This window comes from Hyla sarda, chromosome 3 (genome assembly GCF_029499605.1).
Source record: "Hyla sarda isolate aHylSar1 chromosome 3, aHylSar1.hap1, whole genome shotgun sequence".
NCBI lineage: Eukaryota > Metazoa > Chordata > Amphibia > Anura > Hylidae > Hyla > Hyla sarda.
In genome coordinates this window covers 34,354,702-34,377,082 of record NC_079191.1, presented here as the reverse complement: position 1 = coordinate 34,377,082, position 22,381 = coordinate 34,354,702, and the positions used below count along the sequence as shown (strand labels likewise).

Sequence of the window (22,381 nt, the reverse complement as noted above, 5' to 3'; positions counted from 1 at the left end):
TTTCCTCTGATGTCATGACCACAGTGCTGTCTGCTGACCTCTGCTGTCCATTTTAGGAACTGTCCGGAGCAGGAAAAAATCTCCATAGCAAACATATGCTGCTCTGGACAGTTCCTAAAATAGACAGCAGTGGTCAGCAGAGGGCACTCTGGTCATGACATCAAAGGAAATGCATTTCTTTTTTGTATTTCTCTGTAGTATACAGCCCCTAAAAAGTACTGGAAGGATTAAGATTTTTTAATAGAAGTGATTTACAAATCTGTTTAACTTGCTAGCACCAGTTGATTTAATAAAAAAAAAAGTTTTCCACAGGAGTACCCCTTTAACCCCTTAAGGACTCAGGGTTTTTCCGTTTTTGCACTTTCGTTTTTTCCTCCTTACCTTTAAAAAATCATAACCCTTTCAATTTTCCACATAAAAATCCATATTATGGCTTATTTTTTGCGTCGCCAATTCTACTTTGCAGTGACATTAGTCATTTTACCCAAAAATGCACGGCGAAACGGAAAAAAAAAATCATTGTGCGACAAAATCGAAAAAAAAACGCCATTTTGTAACTTTTGGGGGCTTCCGTTTCTACGCAGTGCATATTTCGGTAAAAATGACACCTTATCATTATTCTGTAGGTCCATACGGTTAAAATGATACCCTACTTATATAGGTTTGATTTTGTCGCACTTCTGGAAAAAATCATAACTACATGCAGGAAAATTTATACGTTTAAAAATGTCATCTTCTGACCCCTATAACTTTTTTATTTTTCCACGTACGGGGCGGTATGAGGACTCATTTTTTGCGCCGTGATCTGAAGTTTTTATTGGTATGATTTTTGTTTTGATCTGACTTTTTGATCACTTTTTATTCATTTTTTAATGTTATAAAAAGTTACCAAAATACGCTTTTTTGGACTTTGGAATTTTTTTGAGCGTACGCCATTGACCGTACGGCTTAATTAATGATATATTTTTATAGTTCGGACATTTACGCACGCGGCGATACCACATATGTTTATTTTTATTTTTCTTTACACTGTTTTATTTTTCTTATGGGAAAAGGGGGGTGATTCAAACTTTTATTAGGGAAGGGGTTAAATGACCTTTATTAACACTTTTTTTTACTTTTTTTTGCAGTGTTATAGGTCCCATAGGGACCTATAACACTGCACACACTGATCTTTCATCCTGATCACAGGCGTGTATTAACACGCCTGTGATCAGCATTATCGACGCTTGACTGCTCCTGCCTGGATCTCAGGCACGGAGCAGTCATTCGTCGATCGGACACCGAGGAGGCAGGTAAGAGCCCTCCCGGTGTCCGATCAGCTGTTCGGGACGCCGCAATTTCACCGCGGCGGTCCCGAACAGCCCGACTGAGCAGCCGGGATACTTTCAGTTTCACTTTAGAAGCGGCGGTCAGCTTTGACCGCCGCTTCTAAAGGGTTAATACCGCACATCGCCGCGATCGGCGATGTGTGGAATTAGCCGCGCTTCATATCGCGGGAGCCGGCGCAGGACGTAAATATACGTCCTGCGTCGTTAAGGGGTTAAGCATGCAGCTTTACTCTCCGACTCGGCTATCATTGCAGGAGACGTGCTCCATTATAGTCTATGGGCTGGTCATCTGCAATTTGATAGACTGAGCAACGCGCTTCTCCTCGCTATATCATGTGATCGGTGGAAGTCTCTGCACTGAGACCCCTACTGATCAAAACTTTTAATATTACAAAAGTTTTTCAATGACAGTAATTCTCCCCTTCTTGCCAGGCTTGACCCATGTAGAGATGGGCTCTGTATGTGGTGCCTCAGTACAGCAGTTGTATGCATCCAAATAGTCCAAGTACACTATAAGGCTTGGATTCCACTGAGGTTTTTTTCCTCTCCCTCAACCCAGCACTATATAAATTGGCAGGAAGCTGCACAGGGCCCTATTCTTTCTGGCAGTCTCCCTGTCTCTGACTGGGCGCACATGGTGAGTGAGCTTTTACACCTGTTCACACTGGTGCGGTGCTGTGTGGCATCCGTTGCTGCCGCGACGTGTCTGTGGGGAGGTGCGGCCCAAGGACTGGTTTAAGTGGCATTGGGGCTGCTCTGCCAGTGGGTTGTTCCCCTGTGTGCACTGGTGTTACGCTTAGTGCTGCACCATTTTATGCTAGGGATGTTAGGGACCCGCTACTTACAGGTGGCCGTGACGTGGCTAGTGGGCTTTCACTTCATGATCATAAAGTACACTAATGACCTGTTAGTTTAATATATGTTGCTGAGAAGCATTAGATCATTGTGCATGTTGTAGATGTGTGACCGTGTCTGTTTTCTCTATTTGAATTCACATTATTATACATCCTCTATGGCCGATAACCAGACTGAGAACATGTGACCAAATAGGGACAGTGGTGGTGAAAGACACATTCATGACCACCATCAGGGGCATTACTATAGGGGGGGGGGAACATAGCAGTCACATTGGGGCCCTGGTGCCTAAGGGGGTCCCAAGGCACATCTGCCCCTTTATAGACCAGTAATACTAATGGCACTTGGTGGACAAGCCTTCAAGTTACGCCTCTGACTACCATACAGCCATTACCCTGATGAGACACTGTATCAATATACATATATATATATATATATATATATATATATATATATTCTGCACATCTGTCTAGGTTCAAGTTCCACCAAGGACAACATCTACAAGGACTTTTTATGTTCTCCCCATGTTTGCGTAGGTTTCCTCCCACATTCGTAAAACTACTGATAGGTAAATTTATAGGGTGAGCCCAAAGGGGGACAGGGTCCAATTTGAGTGAACAGCCATATTCCTGCTGCACCAGGTGTTCATTTAGAGCGTCTGATGCAATGCCGGAGGCTCATGACGTCACACCCCCTTCCATTGACTTGCATTGAGGAGGCATGGCCGTGACGTCACGAATGAGGCGTGATTGTGATGTCTCGAGCCTCCACCCCACATCGCTGCGATCAGACATCTTATCCCCTATCCTTTGTATAGGGGATAAGATGTTTAGGGGCAGAGTACCCTTTTAGGGGATACTGCTGTCATGAAGGTCTTGGTCTGTACAATGGTTAGGTGGTGGTACGTGTCACTGCAACATCCACTTGATGCCAGGACCCAATGTTATTTAGAAAGAACACTACCCCCAACATCTTGTCTTCTTCCCACAGTTCATTTCCTTTTCCCGCATGATGGAATAAGGAAATTTGATTGATTGGACCAGGTCGTCTTCTTCCATTGCTCCATGGTCCAGTTCTGATGCTCTTCCTCTTATTGTAGACACCTTCAATGGTGGACAGGGGTCAGCATGGACACTTAGTCTGGTAAGCAGCAAGTTATGATGCCCTCTGTGTTCTCTCCCCTTTCTGTCATAGCAGAAACTTTCTCTAATTTTCTTTACAATAAATCTTCTGTGGGACCCGACCAGACAGGCTAGCCTTTACCCCCAAACACATCAATGCTCAGTCAATGAACATCAATGATGAATAGTTTTATTCTCATCACTGATCGGTATCTAAGTATATAGTAACAAGAGTTAGGGGAAATTGGTGGAGATTTATCTCACTGTTTTATAGGTAGATTCTCTTTGTTGCCCATAACACGCCTTCTTTACCGTGAGGACTGTGAATTTATGGAACGGTCTACCTCAGGAACTGGTCACAGCAGGAACAATTAACAGCTTTAAAACAGGATTAGATACATTCCTGGAACAAAAAAACATTAATGCTTATGAAGAAATATAAAATCCCATCCCATCCCCAATATCGCGCCACACCCCTACCCCTTAATTCCCTGGTTGAACTTGATGGACATATGTCTTTTTTCGACTGTACTAACTATGTAACTATGTAACTATGTAACAACCAATCACAACTCTGGTAAAATGAATGATGAGCTGTGACTGGTTGCTATGGGCAACAAAAAAAATCTTACTTTAAGACAGCATGATAAATCGTCACCTTTGGCACAATTTTTAAGGAGGAGTGAGGGGTGAGAGTTTTTTGGAATCTATGACTGGATGAAAATAGATTTGGGAAGTATTTTTGTAAGTGAATTCTAAAATATTTTGGTAGATCACTTCCTGTTTCCTCATTAGTCTTCTACTCATAGTTAAGTTATGTTATGATAGAGTCAAGATATGGTGATATGGATGTCAATGTGAAATGCTTTTATTTTCATCAACAAGACTCCCCCTCAACATAGAGAAGAGGAAATGTCCAAACCGGATCACTGCCCCCATTTTCATACTGAGGTATATGTAAGTTTTCTTGTCCTTTGTTCCATCGCTGCCATAATATAAAATTAGCGCTGGATTAGACAGAGATATGGAGCCCATTCTTCTCTATATCATACGGGATGACAAACCTCTAACCATACAGTAAAGATTTCTATATCCTTGATATACCTCCTGATGATATTTCTGTTATTAAAGCATAACTCTGCACACACACCGGCAGCAGGATGTCTGTTTAAAATCTCACAGAAACTTCGTAACCCAAGACTTGCCCCAAAATACAGCACACAAGATACGGATTTGCCTGAAGTCCTATGCAAGTCTATATCCGGATCACTGTAGTATCATATTTAAACAGATATCCTGCTGCACTAGTGTGATCGGAGTTACAATTTAAGGTATTAAATGTTTTCTAGTCTCCATCTCACAAATTCCGTAGTGTGCACTGCGCAGCAGAATCCCAATGACAACAGAATTGCCCTCAGAAATTTCCTAGTGTGAACCCAGCCTTATAGAAAACTACTCTAAGGCTCAACCAGGATATGGGACAATGTCCAAATTCACATTATTTACAATTGATCACTATCATGACCACTAGAATCCTAAATTTACCATCCACTATATGTGTTAAAACGTAACTTTTAATGCCTTAAAGACAATTAAAATCTTTCTACCATTCAGTTCTCATTGTGATTTCTGTCTGTGCGAAATTACAGTTTTGCTGCAAAAGTTAGACCTCGTTATTGTGTGGTATGGCTGCAGTCCATACTCTAACTCCCTATTTGAATACTGTGGCAGAGTATTAAAATCTTAGACACATGCGCCAGTCTGACATTTCACCGGCTTTGTCAAGTACTTCAGGGCAAATGGTGTCCAAACAAGCCTAGCCAGGGTATTTATAACCTCCTATCAGTGATGTCACACTCTATTCAGCAACCAATTAAGTTCATATGGATTGGTCGAATATTGATTGACAAAGTCACCAGCCAAACAGCTTCACTCTAGTGACCTATCAGTTTATCCCATCATGCAGCATTGTATCGCATCACACTTGATTGACAACCCGTCACTCCTAGCCACACAGGAGTACATACCATACAAACTCTGATTGGTGGATAGTTACCCGACGTGGATGCGCGGATAAGTGCTGCGCGAACTGTTAGACTCCCGCCACTGTGCCGATCGCTCCTGCATATGAAATGATAGAGTATCATAGTAACATAGTTCATAAGGTTGAAAAAAGACCAAGTCCATCAAGTTCAACCAATATCCCTAATGAGTCCCTAATGAGTTGATCCAGAGGAAGACAAAAAACCCTCATACTAGAGGTAAAAATTCCTTCTCGACTCCAAATATGGCATCAGAATAAATCCCTGGATCAACGTTCTGTCCCTATAAATCTAGTATACGTAACAAGCAATGTTTTTACTCTCCAAAAATGCATCCAGACCCCTTTTGAACTCTTTTACAGAGTTCACCATGACCACCTCCTCTGGCAGAGAGTTCCATAGTCTCACTGCTCTTACAGTAAAGAACCCTCGTCTGTGCTGGTGTAGAAATCTTCCTTCCTCTAAATGTAGAGGATGCCCCCTTGTTATAGATACAGTCCCGGGTATAAATAGTTCATGGGAGAGATCCCTGTACTGTCCCCTGATATATTTATACATAGTTATTGGGTCGCCCCTAAGCCTTCTTTTTTCTAAACTAAATAACACTAATTCTGATAATCTTTCTGGGTACTGTAATCCTCCCATTCCCCGTATTACTCTGGTTGCCCGTCTTTGAACCCTCTCCAGCTCCACTATATCTTTCTTGTACACTGGTGCCCAGTACTGTACACAGTATTCTATGTGTGGTCTGACTAGTGATTTGTACAGCGGTAGAATTATTTCCTTGTCATGGGCATCTATGCCCCTATTGATGCACCCCATGATTTTATTTGCCTTGGCAGCAGCTACCCGACACTGGTCACTACAGCTAAATTTACTGTTAACTAAGACTCCTAAGTCCTTTTCCTTGTCAGTCGTCCCAAGTGTTCTACCATTTAATAAATAATCCCAGCCCAGATTTTTCCTCCCCATGTGCATTACCTTACATTTATCAGTGTTGAATATCATCTGCCACTTCCCAGCCCAAACCTCCAACCTATCCAGATCCATTTGTAACAGTGCTTTGTCCTCTGTTGTGTCGACCACTTTACAGAGTTTAGTATCATCTGCAAAGATTGCTACTTTATTATTCAATCCCTCTACAAGGTCATTAATGAATATATTAAATAGAATAGGACCCAAGACTGGCCCCTGTGGTCCCCACTAGTAACAGTCACCCAATCAGAATAAGTACCATTAATAACCATCCTCTGTTTCCTACATCCCTATCGGCGCCGGTAGGAATGTCTTCGCATGTATAGGGCTCTGAGCCGACTGTTAGTTTCTTATTGCGTGTCACTGCAGTACTTATACAGGATCTATATACATAGCAGTTTATTCTTAGATATATGCTCTACTGCCATATAGTGATTAAATCTACCAGTTTGATGCATGGTAGGTTTACATGATAGGCACTGTATTTTCAAATTGGAAAGACAAGTATTCCATATTGGAAGTTGCAGTACTCTACCACTTTCAATAGTATTCCATATTGGAACAATAGGATTCAGACATTTTTGTCCAACTGTTCACAGCAGATGACTGTAATAGATTATTTTTGGGAAAGAGTGTTACTATTAAAGGGCTTAAGGCAATAGTTAGAATAGAAATATAACTGGTGAGAGTTATCATAAAAAATGCTGAATAAATGAAACCTTCATTGAGTCCCAAAGGACTCAATGATTGGAGCCGATGAATCCAGCGTGATTCTTCACACAATAATTTGACGTTAAGATTTGAACGTCGGGTCCAAACTTGACTTGGGTAATACCCCAAAACTTGATAGCTAAGGGAAAGTCTGCATGTGTCTCTCTCATGTGACATTAAAGTGGAGTATCTGTCCGGGTGTTCATTTTGCTAATAGGCTTGGAGATTCTTCTCCATAGCTGTTGCATTGTCTTTCCTATATACAATTAAGGACAGTTGCACTGTGCCGCATATATGGCTCCTGCAGACTGACAATTAATTAACTCACATATTCTATAAATCCGATGGTCAACTGGATTAGTGAATTTCTTAATCCGAAGTAAGTATGGGCAGAGGGTGCATCTCCCACAAGGGTGAGATCCAATGACGGGTGATCTCAGCTAGGTGGGGGAGGTCTCCTCTTGATGAAAACTGTGAACCAGGTATTCATTAAGTTGTTCCATCTGCGATATGTGATTGAGGGATTTGCTGTAATAACTTCCGCTAGATCCACATCTACTGAAAAGTCAATAGGAGCCAGTAAGGTTTTAGAATTGTAAGGATTTTAGAATTGTTTTGATCAAATGTTCTAATGCATCTTATGGTCTTTTTTCCAACGTTGGGTAATTTATCAACAAGTAATTCCTGACGTGGGGTCGCCCTAGCACGTGCATAAGCTCGATGTAATACTTTTTTCGGGTATCCTCTGGCTGAGAAACGTCTGTACAATAAATCACACTCTCTCCGAAATTCAATTTCCTTGCTACAATTTCTTTTGGCTCTTAAATACTGGCCAACTGGTATTCCTCTTTTGAGTGGAAACATGACCTTGATGATTAATAGAGATAGTAAGATCAAAAAAATTTAAATAAAATTTGGGAATTTCAGAGGTGCATTGTGCATTCCAATTGTGTTAGAATTAAGTGTCTAAACAAATGTGTTGAAGTGTTCTTTAGTGCTATCCCAAAAAAATTAAATGTTATCTATAAATCTACCCCAAAAAAGAATATGTGAAGTGAACTCTACATGTGCATCAGAAAAAACTAAAGCATCTTCCCACCACCCGAGAAAGATGTTAGCCTAATTAGGTGCACAAGGAGTACCCATAGCGGTGCCTTTTAACTGGAAATAATAGTAGTGATCAAAAAGAAAAAATTGTGAGTGAGTAAAAATTTGAATAAAGTGAGAACAAAATGATCTTTGAGAGCTCATCAGATGTAAAATTGGTAGAATGAGTTGATGAGCAAAAAGATTGATATCTTTTGTCCACTCAAAGATATCACATCTAGGTGTTAGAGTGAATGAAAGACCTTTTTGAAGAACCTGAACATGTGCATCAATAAGAGGAAATGAGGACAGGTTACATATTTGCATTCTATCCGTGTCTATTGTCTCAGTGGAGGATTGCATGCCCATTTGTCACTGTCTCTCAATTGAACACCTGGATCAAAAATGTTTGTACAGATGGATGGAGAGATGAATTGACATGAGTCAATCGTGGGGCTGAAAAGTTGCCAGATGGCATATTCGCTGACATAATTGGTGCCGCTGTTGTAATAACAGGATGAGAATGGAGTAACCTGCAGGACTGTAGATCCTGACAATGTTGGCTGTAAGCCAATAGATGGCCCAGAGGATCCAATAGAATGTGAAATAGTTTGTTGACATATTGGATTCTGAATTTGAGAAGAGATATTGGTATGAGAAAAGTTATTAGAATTGGGACGAGAAGGATTCAATATCTTTTTCTGATAATAACATCTGTTATTTTTAGGGCTTTGTTACTGGGGGGGGGGGGGGGGGGCTCTATTGGGAATTGCGCTTTGAATCTCAGTACCTGAGTATTTAGAATCTGAAAGATCAGTATATCGAGATGAATACTGCTCTTGAGTCTTGGGAGTGTAAATCAATCCTGTATCAAAATCTCTTTTATTACGTACGTATTCACGGTGCTTGTGTTCTTTAATTTCAGTCTGAAAAGGATCAATATGATAAATAATGATTTAAGTTTTTGTTCTAATTAACCAAACTCTGGATTTGAGTGGAAAATTTTAATCTGATTTATCTGACTTTCTAATTGGGTGGACACCTGCTCCTTTCTCGTATTCAAGCAAATATTGCAGCATACAAAGTGAATTTTCTGTTAGTAATCGTTGTCACTAGGAATGAGCGAATCTGATGAATCTGAATTTGTTAAGAATTTCAGGAAAAATTTGATTCGCAAAAAAAATGCGAATATCGGTGCAATTCAATCGTGCGAATCGCTTCATTAAATTCCATTTAATGCGGTCCAGGCTCCAGGGCATCTAAAATGGTGGATTCACATGTGAGGACATGGGGAGAGGAATCCTGGGGATGCGGGAACATCGGTAGGCGGGATGACCCTGAATCACATGCAGCATATCAGCAGATAATCACTCCTGTGATGTCACAGCCCTATATATATATATCGGCAGCCATATTGTGGCCAGTCACTTCAGTCTTTCATTGCAGAGAGATAGATAAGGACAGACAGCGCTGTGTGTTGTCCAGAAAAGCTTTTTTCTAGCAGCGATTCACCTCCTAGTCACATCAGCGTTCTGTTGCACAGAACAGAGAGCAGAGAGCAGTGTGTGTTGCACTGAAAAGCATTCTTACTGCAGTGATTCACCTCCAAGTCATTACAGCGTTCTATTACATAGAGGGACAGAGAGCACAGCAGTGTGCAGGGATGTGGAATTCCTATCGCCCGACGCCCAGGACATGCAGAATTTTTCCGGCCCTTAGCCCGGGCTAGCAGGGCCAGACCTGACAAGCACAGCGGTGCTCAGCACTCTGTATAGAGCGGGCCCTTTAACTTTTCCTGGTAAGTTTTATCCTGCAATCCATGTACTAGTTTAGTATCTTCTCTGAACTCTCTCTAGAGTATCTATATCCTTCTGGAGATACGGCCTCCAGTACTGCGCACAATACACCAAGTGAGGTCTCACCAGTGTTCTGTACAGCGGCATGAGCACTTCTCTCTTTCTACTGCTTATACCTCTCCCTATAGATCCAAGCATTCTGCAAGTGTTTCCTACTGCTCTATTACATTGTCTTCCTACCTTTAAGTCTTCTGAAATAATTACTCCTAAATCCCTCTCCTCAGAAACTGAGATCAGGGCTGTGTCAAATAATCTATATTCTGCCTGAGGGTTTCTACGCCCCAGGTGCATTATTTTCCACTAATCCACATTAAATTTCAGTTGCCAGAGTTCTGACCATTCTTCTAGTTTGCCTAAATCCTTTTCCATTTGGCGGATCCCTCCAGGAACATCAACCCTGTTACATATCTTTGTGTCATCAGCAAAAAGACCAAGACCTTACTATTGAGACCTACTGTAATATCACTAATGAAGATATTAAACAATATTGGTCCCAGTACAGATCCCTGAGGTCCCCACTGGTGACAAGACCTTGCTCTGAATATTCTCCATTTACTACAACCCTCTGTTGTCTGTCACTCAGCCACTGCCTAATCCACTCAACAATATTGGAGTCCAAGCTCAATGACTGTAGTTTATTGATAAGTCTTTTATGTGGGACAGTGTCAGAAGTCTTACTAAAATCTAGATATGCGATGTCTACTGCCCCTCCGCCATCTCAGTAGCCTGGGGCCGCCGCTAATAGCCAGCATGCGGCGATCGCCGCTGCTTGCTATTAACCCTTTAGATCGTCGCTGTCAAAGCTGACAGCAGCGTCGAAAGGGACACGTGAATGCTCCCTGGTGGGCTAGTGGGGTGGATCGCCCCCCCAGCAGCGTGATCACAGGGGGGGCAAACCACTATAGAGGTAGCCGGAAGGCTTACCTCTTCCCTGCTGTCCCGCGGCTCTGTCATTGATAGAGCCTGGCTTAGCTAGGCCCTATCAATGGATCGCAGATCAATGGATTTCAATAGAACTCTATTGTACAAACTATTAAAATATAAAATTATGTATCCCATACAATAAATCACGTAAATGTAAAAAAAATAACAAACCACAGAATTAAAATTTTTATAATATCCCCCCAAAAAAGTTAAAAAACAATTAAAAAGTCAGATGAATACCAAAATGGTACCGATACAGAAAAAAAAAAAAACAGATTATGGCGCAAAAAATTTCCCATCAAACAGCCTGGTATGCAGAATTTTATTTTTATTTTTTTAAAGCTACAGGGGTCAAAAAATTTAAATTAAAAAAATTTGAAAAAGTTCACAATTTTTTAAAAATTTATAAAACATGACGGAAACTATACAGATCTGGTATTGCTGTAATCAGGCCGGCCTAAAGTATCAAAACAATATGTTAGCTCAACCACAATATGTTAGCTCAACCACAATTTGCTAAATTATCTTTTACTATTTAAATTTCATTTCGCCGATTATATAATAATTTTTTTATTTTGTTTCTGAGATGATGTTATTGAAAAATGAAAAGGTATCATTCTAGTAGGTAGATATGGCTATTATAGGGTGAGGAGGAAAAAATTAGTGTAAAAGGGAAATTGGCCAGGAAAAGTGGATCGTCATGAGGGACAAGTAGATTTTGCTCCATTTTAGTCCCATGGAGAAGTATTTTTTGTCATTGCACTGCTTCATCTACTACAACACATGTTGGAAACAATGGCTGTCAGGGCACTGGAGACATGGTGCCTACATCTCACGGCCATATGAGCCTTGTGGAGGCTGAACTGGAGGAGGAGGAGGGGCACAGTGGAGCACAGTTCAGGTTTCGCGAGATGGGTGGTTTTTCTAGTCATCTGACAGGAGAGGAGGAGCAGGAGCGACTATAGGAGCTAGAGGGTTAGGAGGAAGGCGAGACAGAGGACCCGAACACACCATGGCAGTATGCAGTGGAGATGGAGGCAGGGAGTTCCTCCACGTCACTTGCACAAATGGCACAATGCATCCTCACTTGCTTGCACAGTGACCGCCGAATTCTCACCATTCAGCAGCAGGATGACTTCTGGGTCTCCACCTTATTGGACCCTCGCTGCCGCCACAAAATGGGGGCCTTCTTTACACCCACTGAGAGGGAGGACAAACTGACCTACTACAGAGACCTCCTACGTAGTCAATTGGCCGATGCCTATCTGCGCCATCGTCCATCCTCTCGCAGGTCTGACTCAGGGGGCCCTCTGCACTCACCTTCCACTGCCATGGCTGCTGGGGTGGGGTGGCAGGAGCAGTACCAACTCCATCAGCAGCAGCTTGAGTCTACAGTCACTGATGAGTAGCTTTCTTCACCCACATAGAGAAGCAACTCATCAGCAGCAGGTAGACCCGGAACCAGACCTGAACCAGCAGGTGGTGGCATACCTTGACATGGCCATGCCAACACACCTTGAAGTTCCACTGGACTTCTGGGCAGCCAAACTTGATTTGTGGCTGCAACTAGGAGAGTTTGCCCTGGAAAAGCTGTCCTGCCTGGCCAGTAGCGTGGCATCAGAACGGGTGTTTAGTGCGGTGGGGGCAATAGTAATCCCAAGAAGAACTCGTCTGTCCACGAAAAATGTGGAGAGACTGACCTTTGTGAAGATAAATCAGGCATGGATCAGCCAGGATTTCCACCCACCAATGCCTTATGCATCAGAGTAGATTGACCATGGTGCCACACCAACACTTCACAAAAATGGATAGTGCCAAACATATTTAAGGTGCTGCTCCCCAGTTACAGACATTCCTCGCATCAAACCACAAGTAAGTATTGAGAATATGCATTAGCTAAAACTTAACTTTTCTTAGGATAAAATTTATGTACTCCAATTTTTTTTTTAAATCTAACAAAAGGAAAGGTGCGCAAAAAAACACCATGTGCCACCTACACCTACAAGTATTGATGTGATGTAAAGACCTCTAAAACATGGAAGGGAACAACGTATGGTCCATTGTAACCAGTGGGGGTAAAAACTTCCCCTGTAAGGCCCTACTCTCGCATTATTAATTCCCTTCTTTGCAAGTATTACTTGCCCTAAAAAGGGTGGCCCACACAGGAACCTCTCCCAATTTCCTCTTGCCAAGAAGGGAGCTAATAGGGCGAGAGTAGGGCCTTACAGGGAAAGTATTTACCCCAACCTGCTACAAAGGACAATACATTGTTCCCTTCCACCTTTCTGAAGAAAGTGTTACTGGTTTTAAAAAGGGCGGCCCCACGCAGGAACCAATCCCTATTTGCACCTAAAATGCCTGGGAAATGGCAGTGTTTGAAGGTGGAAATAGGGAGAGGTTCCTGTGGGGGGCTACCCTTTTTAGGGCGAGTAACACTTGCAAAGAAGGGAATTAATAATGCGAGAGTAGGGCCTTACAGGGGAAGTTTTTACCCCCACCTGTTACAATGGACCATACGTTGTTCCCTTCCACCTTTTAGAGGTCTTTGCATCACATTAATACTTGGTGGTGTAGGTGGCACATGGTGTTTTTTGTACACCTTTTCTTCTGTTTAATAGAAAAAAAAAATTGGGTCCATATTGAGCATATTATGAAAAGTTTTACGTAATGCATATACTTACTTGTGCACACTAGCACTTTTAGAAAAGAGACCATTTTCTTCTGACTACCTGCCACAGCTACCATTCTGATCCTGCCACCCACCTGATGCCACACATCTGATGCTAAGTTCTCCTTTTTTCACCCACCTTCGTCACCGGGTACTGGTATTGCCACTCACCGCACCACTCTGTCACCAGGTCACTTTCAGGACTCCTGATGTTGCCACCTCCAGGCTGTCTCATTCTGCCACCACATGTTCTCCTCATGCTGTCACGCCCCCCCCCCCCCATAGACGGGCGTGACATCAGGAGAGTGTGGGGCTATGACATCACGAGCTCCATGCGCAGGCTCTAAGTGTTCGGAACATTTTGTTCCAAACGCTGAGCAGCGGAGTACCCCTTTGAACAGATAGGAGTGCAAATCCAGGACAGTCATCCCCACATGTACAGACCATAAGGCAATGTTAGTCCTCATTCAAATCACATTTCGATGCTCCTACACCCAGACTATTTTCATCCTGTAAGCCAAAACGTATACTGTACATTGATGAAACAGAACAAAACCTAGCCACTAGTAGACTATGTTTGGTCTATAAAGGCCCTTTTAAATAAATTATCAGGCAAATAGACCTTCCGAGAAGGGGTTGTCCAGAAGGAGGCAACTGCTGGTTGGATATTTTGTGCAGCCATTTACCGTATTTATCGGCATATAACACGCACTTTTTAGGCTAAAATTTTTAGCCTAAAGTCTACCTGCGTGTTATACGCCGATAGGCCGCTGTAGTTCAATGATTTAAAGTGGGCGCTTTAAATCAATGAACTGCAGCGGCTTTGCAGGTGCAGAGACCGCCAGCGCTGCTGGCTTCTCTGCCCCTGCCTGTCCTGGGGTCTAGAGCCCTGCTGCCGGCCCTTCTCTCCCGCTGGCTATCGGCGCCGCTGCCCATTCTCTCTCCCTGTCTATCGGTGCCGGCGCCCCATTGCCGGCGCCGATAGCCGGGGGAGAGAAGCGGCTCCGTCAATGGGGCAGCGGCGCCGACAGCCAGGGGGAGAGAAGAGGCAGCGGCACCCATTGCCGGCCCCGCTGCCTCCCCCCATCCCCGGTTGCATAATTACCTGTTGCCGGGGTCGGGTCCGCGCTGCTTCAGGCCTCCGGTGTGAGTCCCCTGCGTCGTTGCTATGCGCTGCACGGCGCGGCACAAAGACGTCACTCGTCATTGCTCCGCGCCGTGCAGTGCATAGCAACGACGCATGGGACGCACACCAGAGGCCTGAAGCAGCGCGGACCCGACCCCGGCAACAGGTAATTATGCAACCGGGGATGGGGGGAGGCAGCGGCGCCGGCAATGGGTGCCGCTGCCCCTTCTCTCCCCATGGCTGTCGGCGCCGCTGCCCCATTGCCGGCGCCGGCACCGATAGTCAGGGGGAGAGAACGGGCAGCGGCGCTGATAGCCAGCGGGAGAGAAGCGGCGGCAGCAGGGCTCTAGACCCCAGGAAAGGCAGGGGGAGAGAAGCGGGCAGCGACGGCCTCTCTCCCGCTGCCTTTCCTGGGGGTGTATCGGGGTATACGCATGCACACACACGCACCCTCATTTTACCATGGATATTTGGGTAAAAAACTTTTTTTACCCAAATATCCTTGGTAAAATGAGGGTGCGTGTTATAGGCCGGTGCGTGGTATACCCCAATAAATACGGTATATTATTGGCTGCTCATCACCCTGTGTAAACTATGGATGTGTTGCCAACAGTAATGAATTTATTGGGCCACACAAAAAATTTATAATACCTTGTGAAGGCCCAGTAAACAAGCGCCAGTCACCGAGATCATCGTCATCTGCAGCCGATAGTTTACCCATGTAAAAACGCCCATGTCTACAGCTGTGCCACGAGTACACCACATTATAGATTGGGATAATTTTGTTTTATATTAACTTTAAGTAAAGCAGCAACTAAGCCCTGGAACATGATGTGGAGTAATGTGCAAGTCTGCTGTGACTGCAATGTGAGAGCAAGGAAACATAAAAGATGTAGCAACACCCTGCTACATGCGAGTATGTATGTTTATTATTTTATATTCCTTTACTGTTATATGTACAGTATTAGCATACAGTTCTTAGCGCACATTTTCATTTAGTTTACTTATACATTCACTGTCCTGACCAGCACATTCATAAAGTGCCGTAATATGCTCTACCGATTTTTCTTGCTGACCGATTCGACTTTAAATTCTTTGAAAAAAATGATTAATAGCTGAACTGGTGCCCTGTCTGAGGATGAGGGAGATAATGACGTAGTCATATGGAAAGTAACGTAATTTCCTATTTCTAAATTCCCCTTTTTTTTTTTAGCTTTAAGAGGAGGTTCCCCTATGTGAAGATTGCATTAAGCAGCCTCATCTGCAAAGGAGGACACAGACCTAGGAGAATCACAGGAACCAAGAAATATCTGCACCATGAAAGTTATGCTAAGTTTTGCTCTGCTGGCTGTATCTATCATCTATATGGTCTCTGCTGGTAAGTAGAGTTTTGTTGGTTACTACCGTATCTTTCGCCCTATAGGACGCACCGGCGTATAAGACGCACCCAATTTATAGGTGCAACATCTAAAAAAATAAAGATTTTGAACCCAATAGTGGTCTTCAACCTGCGGACCTCCAGATGTTGCAAAACTACAACTCCCAGCATTCCCGGACAGCCGTTGGCTGTCCGGGCATGCTGGGAGTTGTAGTTTTGCAACATCTGGAGGTCAGCAGATTGAAGACCACTGCATAGGAGGTAATACTCACGTGTCCCCGCCGCTCCGGACCTGTCACCGCTGCCCTGGATGTCGCTCCATCGCTGTTGCCGTGTCCCCGTCGCTCCGGAACGTCTCTGCTGCCGGCAGGGTATCCTCGCTCTCCGTCGCCGCCATCACGTCGTTATGCACGCCGACGCACGTACGTGATGACGAGGAAGGAGAGCGCCGGCCATACAGGGGATCCCTGAACTGAGAAGACACCAAGGAGGCAGGTAAGGTCCCTCCCGGTGTCCTGTAAGCACTAACCCGGCTATTCAGTCGGGCTGTTCGGGACCTCCGTGGTGAAATCGCGGCGGTCCCGAACAGCCCGACTGGACAGCCGGGTTAGTGTCACTTTCCCTTCAGACGCGGCGGTCAGCTTTGATCGCCGTGTCTGAAGGGTTAATACAGGGCATCACCGCGATCGGTGATGTCCTGTATTAGCCGCGGGTCCCGGCCGTTGATGGCCGCAGGGACCGCCGCGATAGGGGTGTTTTCGCCGTATAAGACGCACCAACTTTTTCCCCCCAGTTTTGGGGAAGAAAAAGTGCGTCTTATACGGCGAAAAATACAGTATTTTAATTTTACGTGGCTCATGGTGATAAAGTTGACTAGGTGTGCACAATCTGTTCTTGTGGTACTTATGGTGGCCATACACCTTCTATAGCTATCGGCCCATATATGGATGTTCAGCACGTTTATTTATTCTAAAAGAAGGGAGGCGGTAAGCCGTTGCCATACAGCTCTGGCAGCGCCTTATCTCTCTGAGAACAAACGAATGGGGCAGTTAATATCTAACATGCCCCATCCTTCCCTCCGCAGATATCATCTTTCAGGAGGCCCTCATACACAGCCAATGGCATATACTATCATAGATGGGACCAACAAAAGCAGCTGACAGTCTTTTCCAATATTGTACAGTAGTGCATGTTACCTGTATCACAGTAGCAATGATGCTGGTGGTACTGAAGTCAATGGATATTGGAAAAAAGCTTCAATGTCAGACCACTGTCTTTCACCCTATAAGTTTCTGCTGCTACTTCTTTCTTCTTGATTAGGCTCCTTTTAGATAGGCAGACGATTGCCCAATACACATACCCATCAACTTAATAAAAGCCAATCGGTCCTCATTGAATGGACATGTTACACAGGGCAATGGTCAGGACTCGAGTGGAAAAACCCATAAACAGAAATATATCTACAGGGGATGCAGAAAAAACAGGGGATAGGTGTCTGATCATGGAGGGGCCCGACCATTGGGACCCCCCCTCCTGATCTCCTACGCAGAGCGTTGGCCCTCCTTGTGCATGGAGCAGGGGTCGACACGTGCCTCCATTCATCTCTATGAGATAGCCGGAGATACCCAAGCACTGTACTCGTGTATCTCTGGCTCTTCCATAGAGGTGAATTGAGATCACAGGAGATTTTGTGCGTGTGTGTGTGTGTGTGGGGGGGGGGGGGGTCCCAGCAGCCAGACCCCCCATGATCAGACACTTATCCCCTAATCTTTGGATAGGGGATTAATTGTCCTACACTGCAGTACCCCTTTAAAATGTATAAACAATGGTTACAATTATGCTTTAAAGGTGGCATTCATTCAAAGCAATGTTACGTTTTAATTGTTTGAATGGGGTAGATCTGTGCTTGCTCTCATTCCATAGGAAGTTTACTTACTGAATAGTAATCTGCCATGTGATTGACACACATTACAAGACCAAGCTTTAATAACTGTACGGTAACTGTACCAAGCCCTGCATCTGTGTCCATCACATGACTCAGACTGATTTTTACCCGCAATGAAAAACTCTTAAATGATCTTGATTCTGAAAACCGTGAGAAATGTTATTGGAAAATGTTATACAGTATAACTTTTCATTATAGAAAGAGTAATATTTATTTGTTGAAATGGTAATGTTCTTATAGTTGCATAGGGGGTATAGGTTTAACTGTAAGTTAATACAAATACGGCTGCAATTGGTGGTTACCAACCTACAAGGTCTAAGTGGTCTCTTATGGTTCTATGAAACAGAAAACAACTAGCTTACAAAATACAACATAAAAAAATGAATCCATATATCATATCTACAGATCCAGGCAAGCCAAGCAAGTGCTGTATCAGGGTCTCCAGAGGGAAACCCAGCCCTGCAATGAAAATTGAACGTTTCGACCTCCAAACAGCAAATCCTCCATGTGTTGAGGCTGTAAGGTATGTATAGCTGGGAAAATACTGAGAACAGTTATAGAACTGCCCTTCATAGGCCTACAACGTTGTAGGTCAGCTGGAAGTAAGTGATTGCTAGCAGCCTGACAGACCCTCAACCACTTCCATGTGGCCTCACTGTATACTGTGATACTCTAAATGTAGAACTTAAAGGGTACTCCGCCACTAGACATCTTATCCACTATAATGTTAAGAACGCTGGGTGCCTGCACTGAGATCATGGGGGGGTCCAAGCAGCCAGACCCCGTGATCAGACATCTTATCCCCAATCCTTTGGATAGAGGATAAGATGTCTAGGGGCAGAGTATCCCTTTAAGCCAAACAGCTATCTCTCCCAATCCCCACATGCACAGGTATGCTCAACTTGACCAATTGTGCATCATAAGAATGGAGAGTGGGTAGGAAGTCGCTGGTAGACTCCTCCTCTAAGCTAGTTAGTTGGTTAACCAGAATAATCCAATAAATTTTTTAACAATTTTTCTTTTTATTAAGGTTTTTTACAAATACAAACAGGATTATGTGTGCCCCTCCTAATTTACCTTGGGTTAAAAGGAAGCAAGCAGAGCTCAGGTGAGATAACATTCACTTTATAATGTGATGAATATGATGCAATACTAAACATAGTGCTTGAGAGAAGGTGCACTGTTGTACCCGTTTTATTTTAGGTAATAGCAAAATGGAAAATGAGTCATTTTTTCTCTTTGCCAATGATCTTCCCATCCTTTCTGCAGGTCACTGTATGACCCTAATGTTTTTTTTGGAAATGCTTCTTCCTCTGCAAATAAAAAATTTTCACCAGAGTAGACAGTATGCAGCTAAGTTCATTACAATACAATGGAGCATCCAGAAAAGGTTCCTGACTGAATTCAGACATTTTTAATAGAATATTTGTATTACAAAGGGGCTTTTGTGTTGCTGTGTTATTCATTTCGCTTATGTAATTTTTCTTTTTCTAGTAAAAAACAAGAAGAACAGAAGACCGAGTAGAATGAGAAGAAAACACAAACAATGGAAACAGGATCTATACTGACCAGTAAAGAAGAAGCTCAATACCTCACATGGTTACTTGTCACTTATACATGTTTAAAATGTTGTTATTTATTGGACATGCAGTAGTTAGAAGCACTTTCGTATTTATCATCTTCTCAGTATTAGTTAGTATTATTTAGTGTACCTCCCATGTTGGGGGCACTTTTATGACAAATATATATATACACACACACTCAGGCTATCTGATAAAAAAAAAAAAAAAAAAAACTGTACTTACATCCCTAGCTCCCCTGCAGCCTCCGTTATTACGGTTCCGGGTCTCCGCCATGCTACACATCCCAATACTACAGGCAATACATCACATTGCCGCTCATCCAATCACTGCCGAAGGTGGGACACTGCTGTGGCTAGTGATTGGCTTAGCAGCAATGTGATCTATTGTTTGCAGCAAGAGGAAGTGGAATGTAGAGGAGACCAGGCACCACAATAATTGATGCTGTGGGGAAGAGAGGGAGGTAAGTACAGTTTTCTTTTTTTCTTTTTTTTTTTTATCAGATAGTCTGGGCATATTTATTATATTGACTTTAAAGGAACCAGAGCAAATCTGCGAATCCTCCACTACTATTGCAGATTTGCAACAGACCTATTGAAGTCAATGGGTAGCAAAATCCTCTGCAGATTTTAAGGTGTTTTCATTCATTTACATTGCGTGACAGAGTAGAATAGTGCTGTGATATATATAAGCTATAGCACGTGTGCAAGTTTTTTTTTTTTTTTTTTACACTATGGGTTCCTCAGAGATAAGAAGATCAGTCATAGGAGGTTCTGCTGGCAGGAGCCTCAGATCTTGTTTAATAGCGCTGAATGAAAAACATGGCAGAGAACCTATGGAAATCAAATACCACCTTTATAGATGGCAGAGATCCTCCAGGGTGGAGGTTGGCCCACCCCTCCATTCTGGCTGGCCATTCTAGTAAGGTGTCATTCTGTTCTAGGGATTCTCTACCGGCTTAGCATATTCTTATATAAGCTAAAAGATAGCTCATTTATGGCAAAGTCCAATAAAAGCCTCTTTAGCTATAATGTACTTTAACATTTTCACTTGGAACACTTTCACTTTTAATTTATTATTTTACACATTATTATAAAACTTAATTTATCTTCTAAATATTTATGTTTTTTTTATTGCAAATCATAAAATGTTGCAGTATCTTGTAATACCTTTTTTATTGGACTAACATAATTTTGTAGAGACAAGCTTTCGGGATTCCTCCCTTTATCAAGTCCAAAGCAAATCTTCTAAAATACAATAAACAGTGACATCTTCACAAATATTACGGTTTTACCAAAAGACTATATATTGTACAGGCTATACAGTATATTATATGGATGTGTGTGCAAGAATAGCTAAATAAAATATTCTCCTCCCAGTGACATTGTATCTGTCTTTCTAGTCTACTCAATGACTACATTAATAGGGTATATAACAAAAAAATATTATATATATAATTACATACTGGCCACAGAAGAAAACTCACCAAGTTTTCACAAGCCAGCGGCGCCATGACAGTTACGGAGCTGTGAGTTTTCTTCTAAGGCCACATGGCATAATTTAGTATGTTACTGTCAGGATCGGGACTGGTATGCAGCGAGGACACTGGTGGTGGATCCTCTGTGTCAGTGGGGTGATGACGTGGGCCGTACCTGGGGAACGGAGTCTAAGGGGTTACTGGTTTTCACCAGAGCCAGCCGCAAAGCGGGATGGACTTGCAGCAGCAGGTAACCCCCAGTTCGTTCCACCCGATAGTGACTCAACCTCACTGACAGCTGAGACAGGCACGGTACACAGGGACAAGGCAAGAGCAAGGTCGGACGTAGCAGAAGGTCAGGGCAGGCAGCAAGAGTCATAGTCAGGGGCAACAGCAGAAGGTCTGGGTACACAGGCTTGGGAACACACTAAACGCTTTCACAGGGCCCAAGGCAACAAGATCCGGCAAGGATAGGAAGGGGAAGTGGGTTTTTATAAGGAAAGCACAGGTGCAGGTACTGATTGGGCCAGGCACCAATCAATGGCGCACTGGCCCTTTAAATCTCAGAGAGCCAGCGCACGCGGGCCCAGAGAGCGGGGCCGTGCGCGCCAGTACTGAGCCGACAGAGAACGGGGCAGGTGAGGAGATTGGGATGCGACCCGCGAGCGGGCGCGTCCCGCTACGCGGATCGCATCCCCGCCGCCAATACTAGTGCAGCGCTCCCGGTCAGCGGGTCTGACCAGGGCGCTGCACGGAGACGAACGCTGCGAGCTCTCCGGGAAGGAGCAGGGACACGGAGCGCTCGGCGTAACAGTTACAGGTGATATTAATGATAATTCATACTCAATTATGTAAGAGCAGTATATATCAAGCCTTGTTTTTAATATTTTGTGATTTTTTTGTGTCAAAATGAGAAATGTATTGAAAACTCAATAATACATATATCAATGTAATCATAACATACTTGTAGAGTAGAATCAAATGTAGCATAAAATAAGCAATGCTCAATAAGAAGTTGCAGAAAAATTAACAGACATACAGAATCTTAATGGGAGAGGTAGGAAGGGTGAGGGGGGAGGGGTGGATATGTGTATGGATATTAGTAATAAAATAATGTTAAATAGACTATAAGTTGCTCAAAGAATAACAATAGTTATTCAGAAAGCGCTGTCAGAAATAATAATAATAAAAAAAAAAAAAAAACTTTATAAAGATAAATAGTAGGATATGTCCGGGCGTGAGAAGAGGAGATCCATGGGTCCCAAATTTTGATGAACATTTCTATCGAGTCAGCTCGAATTGCATT

General features: G+C 43.3%; 1 protein-coding gene across 1 annotated transcript; it reads left to right on the top strand.

Moving 5' to 3' along the window:
* The first annotated feature begins 4,035 nt into the window (after window positions 1–4,035).
* On the top strand, window positions 4,036–20,971 carry LOC130361261 (C-C motif chemokine 19-like). Its single transcript, XM_056564041.1, has 6 exons — window positions 4,036–4,051; window positions 4,193–4,258; window positions 15,909–16,073; window positions 18,424–18,541; window positions 19,049–19,126; window positions 19,513–20,971. Exons 3-6 carry the CDS (start codon window positions 16,013–16,015, stop codon window positions 19,541–19,543), a joined length of 288 nt encoding a protein of 95 aa, XP_056420016.1. The 5' UTR covers window positions 4,036–4,051; window positions 4,193–4,258; window positions 15,909–16,012; the 3' UTR covers window positions 19,544–20,971.
* Window positions 20,972–22,381: the final 1,410 nt, after the last annotated feature.